The sequence below is a fragment of the Aythya marila genome, assembly GCF_965140915.1.
Source record: "Aythya marila genome assembly, chromosome: 4".
Classification (NCBI taxonomy): domain Eukaryota; kingdom Metazoa; phylum Chordata; class Aves; order Anseriformes; family Anatidae; genus Aythya; species Aythya marila.
The window spans coordinates 52,544,710-52,567,309 of record NC_139045.1 but is presented as its reverse complement, the minus strand read 5'-3'; the positions used below and the strand labels follow the sequence as shown (position 1 = coordinate 52,567,309).

At 37.3% G+C, this 22,600-nt stretch overlaps 1 protein-coding gene across 1 annotated transcript; it reads left to right on the top strand.

The window, feature by feature from the left end:
- The first annotated feature begins 1,427 nt into the window (after positions 1–1,427).
- On the top strand, positions 1,428–22,546 carry NSUN7 (NOP2/Sun RNA methyltransferase family member 7). The gene is made up of 15 exons (XM_082759996.1): positions 1,428–1,572; positions 1,698–1,780; positions 2,897–2,960; positions 4,328–4,687; positions 5,080–5,138; positions 6,714–6,844; positions 8,202–8,354; positions 9,702–9,885; positions 10,808–11,018; positions 11,705–11,848; positions 13,273–13,374; positions 13,879–13,993; positions 16,446–16,563; positions 18,219–18,866; positions 19,854–22,546. Exons 4-15 carry the CDS (start codon positions 4,375–4,377, stop codon positions 19,866–19,868), a joined length of 2,193 nt encoding a protein of 730 aa, XP_082616122.1. The 5' UTR covers positions 1,428–1,572; positions 1,698–1,780; positions 2,897–2,960; positions 4,328–4,374; the 3' UTR covers positions 19,869–22,546.
- Positions 22,547–22,600: the final 54 nt, after the last annotated feature.

The following is a 22,600-nucleotide window of genomic DNA, read 5'->3' as shown; positions in this document are numbered from 1 at the left end:
TCCCTGTTCTGCTAGCCTGTTCCTCTTCATTCCTTCTTTCTGCTTCTTTATTGATGACATAACTTCATTGTGTTGCCTTCTTTATCTTGAGGGCAGACTCCCCTCATATACCCTTCTCCCCACAGCAGTCCTTTTCAAAAACAACCTTTCATTGGTCAAACAACTTTGAATATAACAGCAACAGCAAACACCCAGAAACTTCCATGCCTTAACGGAGAACAAGAAACCGGAGACTGCATGAAGTCTCCTGTATCACCCTTTCTTGTTCCCTCTAAACTCTTTTACATTCCTGATGGCCTCATCGTTAAGAGTCTGATGTTACCATCAAACATGGGGCTCGCTGACCCCCATGGCCACACTCCCACATCTCCCCCTTCTTTATTAATATCAACCATTTTCTCGACACGAATTACCACTCCATATATAACATTCCCCAAAAGGTCTGGGGCCTCAATTTCTAAAAATGTGTGTGTGCTATATTTGTGCTAAGCCTCACTAAACATACTGCCAACCTAGCCCCTGATCCTGGTTAGTCAGTTTTTGAGCAGTCCTACTGCAGAAGCGAGTCTAAAGAACTTAACTTTCTAGGACTTCTGCATGTGGCAGATGCTCAGGCAACATGCAGGAAAGGACATGCTGTCAGGCATCGTAGATTTTAACTGAATCACGGGGGATTTTACTGTTTTCCTTTATTCAGCAGAATTTAAGCATTGCCCATAACAGGATGTAACAGGAACAAGGTTTATGGGGATGAAGTAGATTTTTGACAAGGTGATGGCTCAGCTATTAGGAATAGTGTCAAAAACTGTTTGTAAACCATTAAAAAGCCTGGAAGTAAATAAAGGCCTGATCCATTTATGTGTATCAAGATGGAATAAAAAACGAGATTGAAGTGGTTAAAACGCTCTCAGAGCACCTTGTTAATTTCAAGTGCAAATGAACAGTGAGTGCCTTGTCTGGGTGGGTAACCGGTGTTACGCGTCGATATCCAGCAATTTCCAGCCCCGCAACTGGAGGTGGTTTTGATGGAGTAAAATATGTGTGTATGAAAGATTTATAATTTAAAAGGAGACGTTGAGTTTACAAGAATTCGTGCCGTATGGGGATGTAAACGTTGAAAACAAAGCAAAACAAAGAAACCACCACCACCGAAAACAAAACAAAACCAAACCAAACACTAAGCCCCAAAACCAGGAAGGGGCACGGGGTGAGCTCTCGCTGCCCAGAAATGGGGCTTTTCCTCCGAGGTCCCGTCACGGGCTCACGGCGCGCACAGATCCACCCCCGCCGTTGCCAGGGCGGGCTCCATGGCGGCTGCAATCCCTCAGGCGGCCCGGGGAGGACCCGGGCTTTAAGGGCGGCTCAGCCCGGCCCCTGCAGCCCCCTCCCGGCCGGCCCAGGCCCCGCAGGGCACCCCCAGCACCCCGGCTCCCTGCTGCTGAGGAGCGGCGAGCCCCGGCCCGAGCCCAACGGCCCCGGGGCACCCGGGGGAGCTCGGTGCCCGCCGCCCGGGGCAGGGGCCGGCATAGGGCTCATGGGGCACCCCGGGGAGCCCGTGGGGTGGGTGTGCAGGTGGGTAGCGCCCTGCTGGGTGGGTCCCTGCTTCCTGGCTCGGCATGTTTGCTGTTAAAGGGGTGCTGGGGGGTGTGCTTGGGGCTGGCGTCGGTGGTTTTTAACTCGTCTTCCTTCACCTCCAGCTTCGTTAATGGAGATTGGGACTGCGGGAAGCTTGGCAGTCTGTAGGAGCTCTGGGACAGACGGTCACGGCTGATGTTAGCAGGTATGGTTGTGTGTACCCATGCGATTACCAGGGTAAACTACAGTAGGGAGCTGCCAAGGCTTTTCCCTTGATGTATAAGGAACCCCGTCCATGCCCACAGCCGCTCTGCATCAATTCCTGTTAGCGTGAATTCCCATTAATGCGAACAGGTGGCCAGCCTGCCTTACCTGGCATAACCCAAATGCTGAGGGGTTGCTTATTGCCTTTTCTGAATCTAGTTGTGGTAGAGGCTTCCAAAAGTAGGTGATAACTGACAAAATAGTGAGTATATTTGAGTCTATAGTGAGTAAATGTCATAGTTCTGTTCACTTGAGTTCATAAAGTTAAAGCTGGAGCCATCCTAAAAGCCATCTGTTTATGTTAGTTGACTTAAATCTAAGTGAAGTTACATATAAACTGGAAGCATTTGTTTTTCTGACTTGCTCTTCATATCGATCTATATTGTGTGCCAGAAATAGTGCATTTGTCTAGTGCTGTTAATTCAGTTTGTAATTGCAAGACTGCATGGGTTGTGGGCAGCTTTGCTTGAAACAGCATTCAAATAAATGAACACAATTTTTCTTCACTGGTAAACCTCGTGCTGGAAAGGGTGGTGCACCTCTGGTGTTGGGAAGTGATAACTGAAAAATCTCTCAATGATTTAGACCTGATGGCCTTGAGACAGTTGTATTTGGTGGATATCCTGTGAGGATACTTGGCAGACGTTTGGTGTATCATTCTTTCCCAAATGGTTTAGAGACTGAGGGCAAAGACCACCCCAAGCTTGTTGTTCAAGAGATTGAACATAAAGGCTTTATTCCCTGTCACCCACATTCTCTTTATGTGCTGTTCCTGGGACTTTCCTGTAGTCTTATAGATGTTGAACCCTCCAAATATTTGCTGAGACCTCTACTCAATCACTGGGAAAAAAAAAGGAAAAAAAAATGTTATTCCTCCACTGTGAACACCCTGAAGCCTCTTAAGATGCACTGCCTGGCAGAAAGGTTATGTAGCTCGGTTCCCCAGCTGCCTTATTGCTCAGTGCTTGCCACGTTCCTACTCTACTAATGGAAACCTGCAGTCTTCTTATCTTCATTGCTATTGTTTGTACTTAGATAACAGTAATTTGTGTTACAGGAGTCTGCCAGCTTCCATAATACAGATGTTTTCAGAAGAGAGATGTTTACATCCCTTTGCACAGGTAATGGACACAATCAACTCCACTTTTGCCTTGTGATGCTACTGGTAGTACTCATTGAACTGTTGTGCTAACAGTGGGCTTCTTGATCATTGTTACTGCTTTAGTGGATTATGACTTGGAACCAGAAGTGAGGAGATACTTTCCTGCCTGTTTTCAGTGCTTTGGGATCTTTGGGATCTCGACGGTTTGTTTTTTCTTTCCCCTCAACTGAGTAATCTGTTTGAGATTCATTTCTTCCATAGATAAATGGAATGGGTCTTTTCTCTCCCCTCTACTTCCTCCCAGCAGAGCTTCCTATTAATCAAGCTTGGTGTTCTCTGCTTGGCACACAGTTCAGTAATCCAAGCTATGATTAACAGTACTGCAACAATGCAGTGTGTCTGCACAGGGTAGAGCACTGTCATCTCATCTTTATTAAGATGACATTTGTCTTTGGGGAAAGCATATTCATTGAATCATCTTAATAGCAGTGTCAGTAAAGGCAGCTTGTCAAAGAATTTACAAACAATCAGGAATTCTACAAGGCTTGAAAGTCCTGACACTACAAAAATTGGTTCACTTTATTCTCAAAATAAATATTTTGTGTTCAGCTGGAGGAGGGGTTTGAGCTCCAGGTCCATGTTAGGTGCTGTCCTCATTTCTGCAAAATGAGGGATATCTGTCCTCAGATCGAATTAGTACAAAGTAACTTGACAGCATTTAAAATTTTTCTTCATTCAAAACATACAAGTTCTGGTTTCATTTAGGTAATCTGAAACTCTACTCTAGCAAAGAGTCACAGTTTTCTTCTGGTAGAACTACTTGCTAGGTTTCAATATGACATCGTAAAATAAATTTACATTCGCTCCATGGATCCATCTGTGCTGCACCTAACACTAGGCACACTGGTGCTTGACTCTCAACAGAAGAAGACATTTGTCTGACCACAGCATCTTCTCCCAAGCACCAAGTGGTAAGACAAGAGGAAATGGCCTCAAGTTGCAGCAGGGGAGGTTTAGGTTGGATATTAGGAAAATTTTCTTCACTGAAATTTTCTTCAACTGAAAGGGTTGTGAAGTAGGCTGCCCAGGGAGGTAGTTGAGTCAACATCCCTGGGGGGCTTCAAAGCACATGTAGATGTAGAGCTTAGTGACATGGTTTAGTGGTGGACTTGTCAGTGCTAGGTTAAAGGTTGGACCAGATTATCTTGGGGGTCTTCTCCAACCTAAATGCTTCTCTGATTCTATGACAGACTTACGCAAGTATATATGTATTTGCAGAATTAGAGCCTAGAAACAAATTCTATGGAAAATCTGAAAATGAAGGTAAAAGAGTGTTCTAGTAACAGAAAATGTCATAATTCAATGCAAACTTTGTTTTTTTTGCAGAGGCAGCAAGCCTGTGACTTGCACTTGCCCAATCAAGGACTGGAAGAATGCCACGTTCTAAAAGTAAATCGGTGTCTTTTCATGAGGATGTTACAAATGATACTTTTCACTTGAGTGAAATGAAAATTTCGGATGTAAAAGGATCTGCTGAGAAAAGAACAATGACTCTGATTGGGAAGAATGTCTGTCACGACTCTGTCTACATAAACGCCGCTAAGATTTTTCAAGGCATTCGTAATAAAAAACCTAAAGATAAGATGTTAGTGCGGTATGGCGATGACTCAGTATCTCCTGCGCTAACTTTTGAAGATGAGTATTCCCAGCGTGTGTCTTACGAACTAGCTTTCAATGCTCTGAAATGTAAGTACAAAACTTTTTTCAAAGAATTGCCAACAGAAGTGATGTAGCAGGGAAAAGTGTATAAAATCTAAGTGATTAGTTTCAGCTTGGCAGCAGAGATTTGGGTAAGTTTTTGCAAATGAAGTAGTAGGTTACTACTAGACGAATACTATCCCTCAAATGTTTAAATATATCTAAGTGTTGGTAGTGTTTTGTGGAATCAAGCATTTAAAATCTATGTTTTTTCATGTAAGATAATTATGCATAGAGTTGTTACTGTTTGTGGGTGAACTTGGCTTTAATTTTCATGATACAAACTTCCAGGCTTTTTTCTAGTAGTTGATAAGTTTTTATTTTTCTTGCATATAGTCTTGTATTTCATAGTATAACTTGTGAATATTTTTTTTTTCCAGATCAAGAGCTTCTTGAAGAAATACTGCTAGACAGTTGTGTTTACCCTTGTCAGTCAATAGTAAGTGAACATTTTTTTTAAGGAAACATATTTTGTATTTTCTGAGTTGATGTAATCAGAATCTTTCCGGAGGATCCTGACTGGATGGTAGCCTGAGTCTGAAATATTGCCGTCTTTTTTTAGTTATTTGCCTAAAGCATTCATCTCGAAGCTACTAGATGAGTGTTGTACCCTGATGCTGGGAATTAAAAGCTTCAAAGAAAGAAACTAGGAGAGTGAACCATAATGCTTACTGCAGTGATGATGCTTACTGCTCTGTGATGTTGTCCGTGAGCCAGGAAAAGAATACTAGAGATTATGGTGCTTGACCAGGAAGTTTGACTCCTGGGTTGCGTGTATTTGTTGTTATGAGGCAGTTCAAACTCATGTGCCACTTCCCAGGAGCATCCTGAGTAGTCCTGCAGGCAAGGGTCCTTTTCTTCCTCTTAGTGTGATGCTGCCTGTTGAATGCAATGTGCAGCTTGTCCAGTCTTAGTGGGTATAAAAGCAAGGCTGGTCCAAGTACAGAAATCAGGGTTTCTGAAGGGAAAACTTCTGGATTCTGTTTTGGTTTCCCGTTGTTTTTATATTAAACATGCTTTCAGTAAAATAAATAACTTCCCTTTGTGCTTTCCTTCCCACCTGTGTCCCCTTGTGAGAGGAGAGCATAGAGTAAACCCTACCAGACAAAAGAAAGCACTGAACCCAAGTGTAATTTCCTGGACAAACTGCATTGTGTACAACCATTGTACTTGTTCTGGCAACAGTAGGTCCAGCTTACTCTGTCATCATACTTCCCTGCTGTAATGAGAAAAGAAAATCTAGAGGTGGCTGAATAATCTGCTATTCCTTCTAGTTTAGTCTCTGATGCCTTTTGAAAATTATAAGATGAATTTGAACTGATGTTAATCACCAAGATTGATGTGAGTAGGCAAATGATCTAACGCTAATGTTTGATTTTCAGCTTATGCTTGTAAGGAAATGAGACTTAGGTAATGACATGTTATGTTTCACGTGTGTCCCTAGTAACTTGAGTTTTCTAGCTTGTTTCAGTCATGTTTGTGAGAAAGTAAGATGCAACTGAAATTCTTGTAACTAGTGTCTTTAAGGAAATGCTGCCTTATTCCGACATTTAGACATGGGAAAGAAATTTTACATTTGTCCCAACTGCAGAGTTGTTTGAGCTCATGAGTTGCTATATATCAAAGAATCCTACAAGAGACAAATTGCTAGGAAGTTTTTGTTACCTTAGCTACTGAGGGAACTACTTTATGAGAAGAAAATAACTTGCAAGTTTAAATTCTGAGAACAGTTAAAGTTCTTAAGATATCCTACATTATCTGTGTGTATAAAGAATGTTTTTAAGTTCTGATAAGCTAAATAATATTATATTTTGTTGTTTTTAAATTTTTTTTTGGTAGTTTACTAATTTTACGAATTCTTCATGAGGAATTATTTACATATTCTCAGAAAGAAGTGTTTCATTGGAGGTTTTTATGCTTCTTATGTGGGAGACTGCTGTCTGATATGGATCTCTTTGCAGAAGTAAGACAAGCTTTGTGCCATGTTCTTTATCCAGTTGTTTTTCTGTTGCAGCCAGATGAATTAACCAGCTTGCTTGTTGTGATGCTTTATGACCTCCAAGACCGAAAGTTTGAAGCACGAGAGATTTTTGATGAAGAGGAACCTGTAGCAGAAGTTAGGAAGATAGAACATTTTCTATACAGGTATGCATGCTAAGAATTTCTTTTTTTGTGTGTGTGTTACATATTAGCAGAAACAGATTTTTATAGCCACTGCCTTTTTTTAATTTGTGAATATCACAGACGCCTTTCATCTTGAAATTTTGTGGACTTTGTTTTTAATTTTTGATGAGAAAGTGATTTGAAGGGAAAGTTTCATATTCTTATAGCTAAGAAAAATATTGCTAACAAACTATACTTCACTAGATTATTTTACTAGAAAAAAAGTTATGTTATTGTGGAGTTGTTGAACTTCTTTTTCATGCAATTTTAGGAAAGAAGAAATATTTAGTAAACATTCATATTTATGAAAGTAGCAGAGTTTAGAGCCTAAGTGTTGTGTAATGGAATAACATACATTTATTTAGCTATGCTGCTGTTTTGGAACTTTGATAATATGTATTTATTTTAAGTAATGACAGGTAAAAAAACAATAGGTACAATAAACATTTTAAATAGTATTCAAGTATTTGTTTCCTAAGTCTGAAGAAATCAACTGGTATTTGGTAGACACAATTGTCTTGCTGCTAGCTACAGAGTAGCCCCAAAAGTTTGTGAACATCCTAAACGCAAGGTATTCCTGCAAGGCAGTAAGCAATGTATCTTAATATTTGAAGTAGCTCACCAGTGATTTTTATTTGGTTTGAAGTATCATGTATCGAGATTAGGCCTAAAGCTTTTAGGAGGAAAAGACCAGGAATATTTCATCTGACATTTCATGTAACGGAGAAGTTGTGGATGTCTCATCCCTAGAAGTGTCTAAGGCTGGGTTGGATCCCCATCCCCCTTTGAACAACCTGGTCTAGGGCAAAGTTTCCCGGCCCATGGCAGGGGGGTTGAAACTACCTGGTCTTTAAGGTCCTTTCCAACCCAAACCATTCTATGATTGTATGCTAACAAAACTGATTCCCGATTTCCATCATAATTCTATTGTTTCTGCATATGTTTAGAGGTCAGCTTTTTTCAGATGCTCATTCTGCAAATGCATGTGTTTATGTCATTAAATACCTAACAAAAATGTGGTTATATTCCACAGATTGCAGTTCTAATACATATTTGCCTTGTTCTTTCAAAGGTGAGAAAATTGACTTGTGGAGTCAGTTGTCAGAATTCCAGTCCCGTGTGTATTCAAATAAAATAGTTTCAGCTATACCAGTATATAGTAAAATACCTCTCACTATGTATATAGTAAAATACCTCTATGTATTTTCTGTAACAGCTTGCAAAGCACAGTATCGCTGTTGGTTTCTGAGCAAGACACTATTGTAATGGAATTGTTGCATGTCAGTAGTTGGTGCAAACATTGGTAGAAACGTATTAAACCTGTGACTATGTTTTGTAGTTTTAGGATCAAATTGGCAGCTGCACTAGCAAGATATCGCATTAAACATGATGCTCTTTCAGTTGAATACATCCTACCAGAAACCATACGGAAGCATGAACAAAGGGCTTCTGCCTTACCTTTGTGTGTCTGGATAAATACGTTTAAGACCAGGTAACATCTTAAAAGTATCACATAACTTTTTTTTTTTTTTTTTTTTTTTTTTTTTTTTTTTTTTTTACATATGCCATCACATAGGTCCCATACACTTGTTTTGGAATTTCCAGGTTATATTATTACCAGGAACTTAAGTTTCTTATAGTAAATACTGCTTAGTACAGTAACATTGCCTTATGCTTTTTGGAAGTTTTTATATATTGCAGTAATGGTATTCATAAACTGTAAATGAAAGATAGAGTTTGTTATATTCTGTTGTTTTAGAAAGTTAAAAAGAACTATGTGGATGAAAAACTCTTAAAAAGTGGGTGTATTGCTGTAAGTGATAACGTCGGCCAAGGGTGCAGAGACAGGTGCAATACTTAAAATTGGTGTTTATTCTGTAAGGGTAGCATAAATGTGAAATTAAAATACACTTTTAAAAATCATTAATCTGTGTATCACTCCATATGAACACTAGTGCTCCCAGTCCCACGGTGATAAGTTAAACCATACTGGGTTATTTTGTTATGCATTTTGTTATACAGATAATGCATTTTATCTTGTTTTAAACATTTTAATACTTTTGTTTTGGATCAGTGTTTTGTGCTTACATTACGGGCTTTTTAAGATAAAGGTGTTTTACACCAGTTGTAATTTTGTAAAGTTTAGCTAAGATTAGTCTGAAAGCTGCAGTGTTGGCTCTGCATTTAAAGTACTATATAAGTTTATAGCACTATCTAAAACTGCATTTCAACAAACAAGTCTTGGTGTATATACCTTTAAATCTTCATTATATTCGAATTGCAAACCTCAGCATTTCTAACTTCATTATGTTTACAGAAGGATTACTTCAGATATTAGCTGTTAAATTCATTGGTGAGCTGAACTACTTTGAAAGCAATTGAAAGAACCAAGCTATTTCAGCAGTAAATTTGCTACAGGGTCTCCAGAGCACATGGACAGTTGCATATTGATGCTTTGAATCATCCTCTGGAGACACATGCCTCTTTCTTTATTTCTGTTATCAGACTTACTCAGACTTAGTAACTTAAGTGTTTTGAAATGGAACTTAGATGTCTTAAATAGTGTGAATTCTCCTCCTGCATTAGGCAGTATTACAATTTTATGTTTTTATATTTGTTTGTGTGTTTAGTCTGTAAAAATATGTGTTTTAGATACACATACAATAAATGTTTTACGTGCCTGCAGAGGTGTGTGTACATACACATTAAAGAAATCAGTCTAAAGGCAACACCCACTAAGAAATCACTAAAGGCAACAATCCAGGTCATCGATATCAACGTGAATTATACTGCTTAAATAAGCACTGTATATTTAATGGTCAGGGCTGTATGTTAACAGCCTTCAAGATGTCGTCAGAGATCTGAAGAATAAGGGATTCACAGAAGTTGAATCTGTGTCAGACTTCAACCGTTACACTTACTGTATGGACCAGCATTGCCACGATGTATTGTTTTTTCCTTCCTCTCTTAAAGAAGAACTGCTGAATTCAGATCTTTTTGCAGATTGCAAACTCTTATTACAGGTGAGTTGATGTCACCCTTAAGTGAGTGATACTAATCTGCAAACTAAAATAATATAATATTAGGATGAAGTTACATATTGTGTGACCGTCCTATTCAGTTGTTCAGGCATAAACATGCTCTCAATAGGTTATGGAAGCAAATTCTGAATGTTACTATTTAAAAATTTTCGAAGTGAGGAAACAGAACCCTGAAAAGCTCCATTTCTCTCTAGTGGGACAAGGTGGTTCTTGACTGATGTGTATATAGAGATACTAATGTGAACTTAGTGCTGCTCTCCCACCCCTAACATAAGTGTTTGCCAGATTTTGTCCAAAAGTTTGCACCTGTGCTTCATATCTTCACTCTGCCATTTCAAGGAATTTGATAGAGATGTTTGATATATGTCACTTTTTCCTCTTCAGTATCTGTAGTGTGAGATGATTTACACGTGTTGTCTATACTTTCTGTGTGCAAATCTGTCACTGTGTTGTCCGAACTTAAGCAAAATACTACTTTTTAATCTGTAAGTGCTTCATTTCGCCTATATCGCTCTCCTTCTGGAGCTGTGTGAATAGCTTTACTTTTCCTTGATAAGCTGCACCTGAGGATGAATTTTGCATGTTATGTACCATGTTTGTCTTTCCTGGAACTGTCATTAAGAGTCCCCTCTTAAGGGGATAATACGCACACATTTCTTTTCACGTATAGATACTATGTTCCATTAAGCATTAAACTATTTAAATTTAGTGAGTTTGACTTCAGATGTTCGAGTCTGTATTTTTTTTTAAATCCTATATTAGCTATATCTGATTAATTTTTCTTCTCCCCTCTTTCCTGTTTGTCATGAAAACAGTGAAATAACTTCCTAATTTGGAAAAGGGTGGTATTGTGAGAAACCAAATTAGTTGGTTGTATTTAATTTTTTGTGTCATTATTTTGTAGGATAAGTCCCGCAGTCTTGCTGTACACTCTGTACAGGCGCTGCTGAATATGGATGGCGACGTTATAGTGGCTCATGTAGGTTCCCATCTGACCATCGCCCATATGTCAGCGCTGAGAAATCGCAGCATGTCCAGAGTTTTTGTTTGTGGTGTAAAATCTTCAGCAAAAGCAGATGAACTGAGGAGCTTGTTCAATCATATGGGATGTGAAAGTATGTGTTTAAACAGGTGATTTGCATAAGGTATTGTTATGTAGGTGTGGTATCTCTATAGATGTGAGATCAGTATATGTTACATGTTTGTGATATCTATAAATACGATAATTCTATCAGAATTTAGTATCACTTGTTTGAGGGTTTGGGAGGGTAGTAACAACTTATTTTTTGTTACAAGGTGAACTGAGAACTCTTCATTTACACTCAAGCTTATCAAGTTTGCAGATTAATCGTGTCATAGATTCAGACTCCTGATAGGTCATGCCGAAGTTCTCCACATAAGTAGTTAATATATTAATGGTTGGTGTCTGGGAACTTTGGAATCAGTGTATTTGGTGCCTTGGCTGTTGCTTTCAGGTTGATTTATACCTGTTTGTAAGAACATTAATCCAAAATCCATGCATTCATCCAGCTTACTCAGAGGACGTGATCAGAACAGACTGTAACAAGACTGGCACCCCATTATCAGTCTCTTCAGAGGAAGTCTGTAAGGCCTAATCCTTCTGGCTGTTTGAAATCAGCGGGACATACTTTAGAGGATCTGGTCTAGCAGGCTGTAGCTCTATGGCAATTTGTGGAACACCATTGTTTCTTCAACCTTACCACATTAAAATTGGGCAGGCTTGCCTTCTTGTGGAACCACCGAGTTTCCTCCCTCCCACTCTATTTTTGTTTTCTTTCAGATATTCAGTTGTTATATGAAGATTTTACTGAGATTCGACCAACAGATCCCAGACTTCAAAACGCGAAAGTGATTTTGTTGATACCACAATGCTCTGGACTGGGTTTCAGTAATCCAATAGATTTTATTCTAAGTGAACATGGAGGTAACTTTTGATACTTTTTTAAATAAACTTTTTCATTGTAACTTTTTTTTTAAAAAAACAAAACACCCCTTTCCCTAAAAACTTCCTTTTAGAATTCTAACTACTATAAAACTTACATTACATGACTTGCATAAATCTGTGTGTATAATGGATTTCCACAGTAGTCTACTTGTGCAAAAGAGAATAATGTAAAATCAATTACGATTTTTCTACATAAAATGAGTGGGAGTGTATTTGGCCTAGCTTAGGATTCTCAATAAGAAAAAAAAAAATCTTTCTGTGTGGCACTGAAGGATTAAGAGCATTTTGTAAAAGCAATTTCAAGTCAATAGTGTGAAGTTTGGGGTTGTTCTGGGTGGCAGCTTGTGTGTGTATCTATCTATATATATAAAAAAAAGATAGATATATATAGATATATCTCTATATATCTATGTGTATATATATATACATATGTATATATACATATATATATACATATACATATATACACATAGATATATAGAGATATATCTATCTATAGAATATGATATATCATATTCTATATGATATAGAATATATTCATATGGAATATGAATAGACTTACATAAAGTCAATAAAGGAACGTGATTAATGGAAAACTGTATACTCACTGGTATATTGAATGATATTTTTCTGCCTATAGTCTTTTTACTTTAGGAAAAGATATATAGATAGATATATCTATATATATCTATGTGTATATATATATATACACACACACATATATAGATATATAGATATATCTATATATATCTGTGTATATATATATACACATAGATATATATAGATATATCTATATATATCTGTGTATATATATATCTGTGTATATATATATACACATAGATATATATAGATATATCTATATATATCTGTGTATATATATATCTGTGTATATATATATACACATAGATATATATAGATATATCTATATATATCTGTGTATATATATATATCTGTGTATATATATATATACACAGATATATATAGATATATCTATATATCTATATATGTGTGTGTGTATATATATATATATACACATAGATATATATAGATATATCTATCTATATATCTTTTCCTAAAGTAAAAAGACTATAGGCAGAAAAATATCATTCAATATACCAGTGAGTATACAGTTTTCCATTAATCACGTTCCTTTATTGACTTTATGTAAGTCTATTCATTGTCCAATTCTCATTAAACAGAAACAAAGAAGAGGCAGTAGTAATCAGAAGTAAACTTAAGAAAGAAAGAATTGTTTAGGTACTCCTTAGTATTGTAATTCATAAAGCCTACCTTCCCACTGCACCAGTAATGATAGTTTGTTACCAAAGCTTTTTCTGCTAAGAACTGAATTTTAAGACGCTAATAACAGGAGTATTAATAAATTTACAACTCTTTGTATTTAGATGCAGGATTGCTAAGAGACCTTTTACAAGGATCTGTGTCCAAGGATAAACTCTGTCGTCTTGCTGAGCGGCAGCTTACCGAGTTGATGCATGCAATGAGATGTGAGTGTGCTGCCTCTTAGGCTTCTGAGAACACCTGGTACTATCAGCTTCACTGTACTACAACCAGTTGTAGTATTGTTCAAGACATGCTGATTATTAACAGCAAGTGTGTAACCAAAAGCTCTAAATAATGATCCTCACAACACTAAGGGTATTTCTGTGCTGTAATATTCACCAGCCATTAATACAATTATCTTCAGGTTTGTGTGGAGAATGGGCTGAGTCTTACTTGGTTCTGACTCCATGTTCATGCTGCTACTTTCTTCACCCCCCTCCCATTAGCAGCTGTGTGAAAAGACTGGATGCAGCCCTGAATTTGTGCTGAAATCTGCAAATATTTGAAAAGGTTTTGATTATCCTCCTGCACATAAGTTTTTTAATATACTTTATTGGTAAAAGTGACATACAAGCATAAGTTTTATGCTGCTTTTGGTTCTTACTAAACCACTGTGTGTAGGAAGAATTTTAGCACTTATATATATATATATGTTTTTATTTTTGTAGTTAAAGTACAAGCTATTGTTTACTGCACTTCTTCAGTTTACCCAGAAGAGAATGAACTAGTAGTGAAAAAAGCACTGGAATCTGGTGTGGAAGGACATAAACTAAAACAATTTAGGTATGAAATGAGTAGTTCTGTCTATGGACAACTTAAAGTATAAGTTTAAATTGTAGCATAATTCTTATCCTAGATTGTTCTGTCTCTTCTATTACATTAACATTTACAATGTTTTTTTTTGCTGCCTCTGATTCTGTTCCTTTTGATGCTCTGAGTACTAAGTAGTATGCAACTTTTTCATCTATTGCTTTCACCGTGTAAGTAGCTTAAAGGAGAAAGAAGCTAGTTTAAGATAAAATGAGACTAGAATTCAATGAGCCTGCTAGTGTGCTCTCAGCTTCTGACCTAGAATGATCAGTTCTAGGAAAAAGGAAAAGGAGAAAGAAGATAAGTCTTAAAATGTCATAATATAGAATGAGAACCTCTGCTGCTCAGCAGTTTGTGCCTGTATTCAGATGAATGGACTTCTGAGGGGGAACATGTTATAGTTACAGAGCATCCTGTGTAATCATAATAGATGCGAATATATATAGATGAAGAAAGTATGTGTGTTTGTGTGTATACTGTATATGTAGTTAAAACATGTCAGCTGTCATCCTTGTCAGCTAAAGAAGTTGTTAGAAGTCTGATGGATGTTTTGATTTTCCTTGTAGTCAGTTGCATAAATGCAAACAGTTGGTACTTGCTCGCCCATAGATAAAACAATTGATTACAGGATGCAGGTTAAGAGTTTTTGTTGCATGAGAGAATAATACAGTATTTTTTGATTTATTTATTTATTTATTTTTAACCTATCCTAGATTAAGTGAATGACTTGCCTATCTTGGGGAAAGGTAGCATTCAGTGTATTTACATTTTGTATGATTAAAACGTTAAATATTAGCTATGACCAACCCAAAGACTTTAAAAAGAAAGATGTTACACGTACTAAGATACAGTGCAATAAAATGCATCTTTCTTTCAAGTCACCAGTAGAAAAGAGCAACCTGCTGGAAACTTTACTCCAAATGGTATGAATGAAAGCAGGGCATGTCTTGTCAGTGGTGCTGTGCTAGTCCCAAAGTGTTTGTAGCCTCCTACTCTAAATTATCTTTTCCTTTAGGATTTGAAATTCTGTTAGTCTGTCATGTCTTGAAGTCTATGCAGCTATTACTGCAGGTGAATTATGAGGACCTTGGAACACAAAGGTCTCTGAATTATTTGAACATAAATAGTACATAGTTTTGTTATATAAATAATGAATTTAATACTTATTTAAAAAAAAAAAAAAAGAAAAAAGAAAAAACAGGATTTTTTTCATGAGCTTTGACTTTTTCAGGAAAAAATCCCCCTCACCCAAATTTTTCCCCAAAGTCAAAAACAGATTCTGTGTTTTACAGCAATGTTATGAAACTTGTCGTACCACCAAATTATACTTTTACTTTCAAATCTCAGATGGTAGGAAAGGGAAGGTGAAATTACATTAGAATTTTTGCAGACCTGAGCAAATTTGTGAGTGAAGACTGCTGGAACTTCCTAAATGCCAACTCCAGAATCCTTCATTGTCACGCACAGATCTTGGACTTTTTCCATGCATAGTTGTTGCTGTAATAAAGCTGCTGGTAGCCAGTGTAAACAGAGCAGTAACAGAATGCTGTAAATAAAATACGTAGTGGGATGATACTTGTCTTAAGGTGAAAGCTGGAGCTGTTTATTACTTATGACAGTTCCTTAGGCACCTTCCTTAGAATTAGCTAACGTTTGACTAAAATAATGCAGAATAGAATGAAAAACTGTCACATAACTACTGGCACCTGTGCTGGGAGTAGTGGCTTTGAGAGAAACAGGTTATCCCAATACAACACCCTGTGTGATCATCACACATCTACTTAGTACTAGTTTGGTTTTCCAAGAAAATGGAGGACTCTCAGGAAACTCTCGGGCCAGTTGCACTTAATGTGTGTTAGGTGTTTTGGAATTATTCTGCATTGCTGGAGTGGTGTCAAACAAAATGGTAAGGCCATGCTGGAGTTTGCGGTCAAACAGCCAGTCTTATGGCTGTGAAAATGTCAAGGGCATTTTCAAATGTGTACCCACTTTTCACGCTGAGCTTTCTTTAAGGATATAGTTCATTGCAAAGGCTCTACCTTACATAAGAGTACACACTGCAAACAGGTGTATGGAGGAGAGACTCCAAACCATTCATGGCTTTTCTTTTGGCCATATCAAATTTAAGTTAAATTCTGCATTAATTTTCAGGGTCAGCTCATCCATTAAATAGACTCATGGTAACAGTGACCTGTATATAGCAATCAGACTAAGGATTAGCATTTTAGCATTTGGTGGTTAATATGATTAATTGAGTTCTCATGTTTGTCTTGAGTTGCCTTTTTTTTTTTTTTTTTTTAAAGTGAAAATAGGCTTCATAAAACTGTCATTGCAAGATATAATTTGGAAATTGCTCTTAATATATCATTTACCCTCTTTTATATCCTTAAATAATATCTATTGGTCATTTCTTTATTTTCTGTAGGCTTATTCCTCCTGTTTTTCCTACATGCTCCAATCCAGAGTCCTGCACTGACTTCTTTTTCAGAACAGAACTATCAGAAATTTCCAGTGGCTGTTTCCTAGCTATTATAGCAAGAGAGGTAAGCTAAGAAAATTACAATTTAAAAGCGCTACACAGAAAAAGAATATTGTCATTTTCCACAAAAGAATATATAAAATGGAACAGTTTAAAAATACACGTGCGCGCACACACACACAAAAACCTTGCCCATCTTTGGATGTCTCAAAAAGACCAAATATCAGGGGAGCAATGCTGCAGATTTTCTAGAGATAATTAATTGAAATGTGCAACTCCTAGGGTTTTATGTTTAGCACATCTTTCCAACATGCTTTTTATGTCAGAGCAGTTTGTGGTCAGAGCAGTCACTTAATCTAGGTCTGTGTGAGGAACATTTTTAGAGGAAATACACTGTTGTCACACCTTGGAATAGAATATGCAGTTTGATTGAGAATCATGATAAATGGTGTCTAGGGAAGTTATACGTTAGGTCTGTATGTATCACCAAGCCTTGCCAGTATCAAAGCAGGCAATGTCAGCAGTAGGGATTAAAACTTCATTATAATTTTACTAAAATAGGTATGAACGTTTCTTTCCAAAACTAAGGCATATGCAGATCTGGGTTGAAAAGCAGAAGGCTTTTGCTGGCTAAATGTAAAAGTCTGAGGAAAGGCCTTGTAGGGATGGTTTGTACCCCTTAGCATCAAGCTTTTCATCTTGTGGCTGAGGAAAGTCGGACTTTCTTCACCAAAAGAAGAAAGCAGGAGGAGCTAATCAGAAATTCCACTGAAAATTAAAGATACAAGATCTTATTTGGTTATTTGTATCACTTTCTGTCATACTCCCAATTCCAGTGCCTGAAAGAAGCTTGTGTGTCCTGGGGAGAATTAAAAGGGGAATATTTTTTGAGAGTAAGAGGATCACACTTGAAAAGCCTTTCAGGTTATCTATTATTGACCTCTTTCTTTTCCATATAGAATATTTTCAAACCTGGCTTTCTGAGCTAGTAAGTTTTAGTTAATCATGGTGTGTACATATGTCTACCCTATTCTCTCCAATCAGAGAAAGAAACACTTGTTTTAGGTAATTGATTTGAACCATTTTTCAGTGAAACTCTACTGCACAGAACCAATTGCTCCTAATTGCATCAGTGATCAGATTTTAGGAGACTCTAGAAATTGGGATTTTCTAACAAAACTTACCCTGAAAAGTTAAACTGCAGCCTCTTTTTCAGGTATCTACCCTTTTTGTGTAGTTTTAAATGATTTCTTCCCCCTTGCTTCTCTTCCAGTGTTTGGCTATTGACCTAGTTCCTAGTTAATATAGTTTGCATTCTTTGCTTATGTATTATGAACAGAGATTTTCAGTATCATGAAAATCAGTCATGCTTGACATTATTATTAATAATTCTGTATTTTAGTAATTATTTCTCTCTCACACACAGTGTTATAGATATGTTACAAAGCAAATCAATAAGGGAGATGCATTAAAAAGTCCAGAATTCATTTCTACTTTTCAGGGCAAAGTCTGTGAAGAGCAACTGTGCAGATACCACTTTACCCAACAGCCATATTATGTATTTCTTGAATAAATAGTTACTGTTTATCAAATGTGACTGAAGTATTTCTGCTAGAGTCTGCCATACTTTTCTTGTGGGTAAATTCTGAGGAATCGGATCAATGTGATGAGTTTACAGCTGTGGCGTAGATGTATTATTGTTTCCTTTGAAATTTTCAGAAAGATTCTTCTGAAAATGTGTCCGTTCAAGACATTTTGGCTCGTGCTGCATCTAAAGGACTACTGGGCAGCACTGCAGAAGAAACAAAGGACGATGAAAAAAAGCAATGGAAAGTGACAGAACATGGAAATGGTGTTACTGCTAGTGGTACAAAGCCAGGGAGGGCTGAGTTCCATCACCATAAAGTTCCATCACCATCTAATATTAATACTGCAGTTTCAGTATCTAAAGCAGTAACTAAACTGAGAAAAAAGAACGTCAGCCAACCAGTCAGTTATGTTCAACTGAAGAAACCTGTCAGCCCAGCTGCAGGCACAGGTCTTCCTCGAGTGCTGAAACACACAGCTCATTTGCCATCCATTGGCAAGGTGCACGGAAGACAGATGCTTGCCAGAAAGGCACGCGCAGAACGTAAGAAGGTTGTGTTGAAGCCTGTGGAAATTGTTTTTCCTCCAGTGATATCACCATATGGACGTCCCCAACCCGGGATGCCAACTTCCAGTTCCTATTTTGATCGGACTGGAGCAAAGAGCATGAGTGACAGGGTGCTTCCACCACCTCTGCCTAAAAGTCGTCAAACCAACCGTGCTAAGGAATCGGCCGTGGCTTTAAGGGTCCTTAAACTTTCCTCCAGATTTACAGAAAAGGTAAGGATTCCTGAATATATTCATTTACACACTTGCATTACAGTTTATCATTATTCAGGATAATCTAACTATGGGAAACATACTATGGGATACCTGGATGGAAATAGCCATGTTAATCACGTAAAATCTGTAATTACATTTTAAAGTGAATGCAGTCTAGATGTATAAGTCTGGTAGACCACTGGGGGAGTGAGGTAAAAAAAATACTACAGCTTCTTGCTCTACACTTTAAAATGACTAGTTAAAGCATAGCTTTCTTTTTGCCTATGACCTGCATACATCTGTATGAACATTTAATATATATTCACATATTTGAGTGAACCTACATTTAGTAAATGATTGTTTGTGTTTACAAGTGCTAGAAAACATTTTTGTAAATTACGTTTTAGACTGTGACACATGGAAACTAAGCCTTGCACAGTAAGCCAGGTAGCTCAGCTATATTTCTGACTGGGTGTGAAATTTTGTACAGCATCTGGCCAAACACATGGTTTGCTTTCTAATACTTATTCCTTCAATTTTTACCCCCAAGTGCTTAAAAACTATCATCAGTGGAAACTAGATAGTCTGATACTAAAAATAATGAATAGTCATAATAATGTAATGTCAGACAATGCCACAACTCATCTGAGTTGAAAAGAGGCGTTACTGTCAAAGTAGGTTATTTTTATAAATAGTATTGCTAATCATCTGAATAATGACTAAGCACAGAGTAGTTTGTCTTTCTTTAGAAATTAGCTGTGGGATTCTAACCTGCTCCCTGCTGCAAGCAAATGAAGAGTAACTGGTAAATACCTACACTTGTTTTATAGTCTGAGCATAGCATGAAAGGGACACACACTTTTAATAACTGATTTATTGTTAAATGTGGCAATGTAAGTATGAAAATGGCAAACTGACAAAACGACTGTAAGAGGTAATTTGGGGATTGTTAGGATTTAGACCTATCCAGAGAAAATGTTTTAACACGTGTATGTTTTCCCTTAGCACCAGTCAATGTAGCTGGATGAGCTTTAGGAAAAAAGGATGTATTACACCACCAGTGTAGACAGCTGCCTCGTGTTCATCACGTAAATATCAGTGCCTCACCAAATCAGTGAACACTTCTCTTAGTGTTTTTAATCCTCACCAGCTGTTGTACTTAATCATCACTCACCTGCTGTATATCCTTGTGTACCCGTGCTCCTTACCTGTTCCAAGAAAAGGATAAGCTCTGTTTCTGGAGAAACTCTAAGGATGTATCTAGACCTGCATGCTTCTAATGGATAGAACTGAAAAGAAATCCCCATTTTGTTTCAAAACCATCTTAAAGGAGGATTCAACGCTAGACAAAAGGAAAGGAAAGTAAGGAGTGTGTTTTTTTAAATACTGTTGTTAAATGCCTTAAAAATAACAGATTTTGTAGTTACAGAAATGAACTCAAATTAAAAAAATATATGTATCAAAATTGGTGTCACTCATTTATTAGTTGTTATTGAAATGACTTCAAGATGAACACATACTTGTCTGATGACAGCTATGCAGGGCTACTTACATAACAAACATCACGGTGTTCCACCATTGGCCTTATCTTGCTTGGCGAGGTTCGAGTCTCTGAAACGTTGTGGAGGCTAAACCAGTTATGAACTTAACAAAAATATCAAAGAGCCCTAGTGAAGAACTTGATTGTGCAGGTCACCAGCTTACTCTGCAAGCACCAAACATCGCATGGTGGCGATATCTAGGGCTAACTTCAGCTGTCTTGTAGATAGAAGCCTGAGTACTCAAACACTTTAAAAGTGATTTTTTTACAGTAACATTGTATCTTTCATAACTAAGTGGCAGAAAACTAGTTGCATATTTGTAACTTTCATCTAGAAACTGTTAATTCAGCTTTCCAGATGCAAAAAGCTCCATTGACTCTAAACAACCAGTATGTTTTTCCCTCCCAATTTGAAGAAAAAAAAAAAAAAAAAAGAATTTTCCAGTTCCATGGCCCAGTAACAGTTGAGACAATCATTTTATGCAGCTAAATTTATTCTCAGAACAGATTACATTTAAATGTGCAGAAGTGGTCAACAGCAGGGAAAATTATCCTTTTCAGTGTCAATTCGGTGCTTTGTGCAAGACTGAGCTCTGCTAATAAACAGTGGCTGTTTCCTTCTTTCTTAATGCTGTTAAAATAAATCCAACTTGCTTCTGCTGATTGTACAGCACAAGTTTTAGTAACGTACTGACCTGCCTGAGGAAGGAATCACGGCATTACTGGTAACACTGTAAAGGCTGAGCCCCGATTAGCTGCTGAAATAAAGTTCTGTTTTCTGTGGGTGCTTTACTAACAATTTTAGATCCCTAATCAAACAATGACCTATGAAATGCTTGATAAAATTAAAAGGGATGTCAAACTCTCAGTAAATTACACAGAACTGGCCTAAGCTATTAGATACTCCCCAGCTTTTCTTCCTATCACAGAGGGGCCTCTTGTTTCAAGAGGTAGAGGTGGCTCTGCACATAATGTTTATCACTAAGAACTCATTTTATTGTGAGTGGATTCTATGCCCCTTCCATGCAATTTTTGTTACTCCCACTTAACCCCCCTGTAGGTGGCCTCTGTGGCCTTACATCTCCCGCATCCCATTTTCCCCCTTCAAATGAAAGTAAGTGGCTTAAATAAAACCTACAGCCAGCACTGCAGATTTCAAAAGAAAGGCTTTTATCTCTAGTTTCCGACTGTGAATATAAATCTCCTTGCTTCTGCAAGGGAGCACATTAATGACATGACTGACATGTGATACTTACCTCTAACTTACTACTTGCATTGAAAAAATTAAGAAATTAGCTTTGCTTTACATGATTTTTCTACAGGCTTCAATAAAAATGTGACTACAAATAATTACAAGGCTTGCCTTTTTTAGGCAACCTATAGTATACAGAGTAGAGAATGTTACAAGATCACGTCCAGTAAAGACAATACATCAACATAATAATGCAGAATATTTCAGTAAAAATAGAATAAATAAAATAAAAATATTTTAAGCTGTATTTAACAGGTTAATTTAAAATATGGCATCAGACATACAAGGCATACTGAACATGGCTGCCTGCCTACAGAATCACTAGGTATTATAAAAAAATGCATAGATAACTGAAGAGTTGCTAGAACATCAACTAAAACAGTGACAATTACTCAAACGCACGTATGGCATACATACATTTTTGGCCATGGTGAAAGTGTCTTGATAGATTGTTTAACAAAAGGTAATGGGCTTTGCAAAATAGTTCTGATTCTGCAAACACCTGGGTGTGTTTAATTTTTTTGAAAATAAGGAGTTCTGCTGCAGCAAAAGGGCCAAATGTATTCAGACCATTTGGCACACTGCTTAAATATTTGCAAAATCAACAGCATTTTGGTAACGGACACAAAACTCAAAACATGTATTGGCAAGTGACTACAGCTTTTCAAATACCTGTCTTCTCCTTCAGCCCTTCCTGCAGCTGCACGTTTTGCTAGTGAAAGCTAACTAGATGTTCTAGCCTTGATGACATGGATGTGTAAAGGTTCTTCGCCCAGGTTCTTACCTTTACACTGCTGTTTCTTAAGTGGGGGTTTAGTTTAAACACAGAGTCTGTATCTCTCTTGGGGAGACTCAGCACTGTGTAGGTACAACTACCAAACTGGATTATACTGCTTAAAATTCTTTGTAGAACAGCTGCAAATCCAAATCCTGAATGGGGTGGGTTTGCCTTCCATCACC

Coding starts and splice junctions, on each gene's coding strand:
- NSUN7 (XM_082759996.1), top strand. CDS start 4,375: ATGCCACGTTCTAAAAGTAAATCGGTGTCTTTTCATGAGGATGTTACA. Junction 13,994..16,445: donor CATAAACTAAAACAATTTAG/GTATGAAATGAG, acceptor TATTTTCTGTAG/GCTTATTCCTCCTGTTTTTC. Junction 16,564..18,218: donor TAGCTATTATAGCAAGAGAG/GTAAGCTAAGAA, acceptor TGAAATTTTCAG/AAAGATTCTTCTGAAAATGT.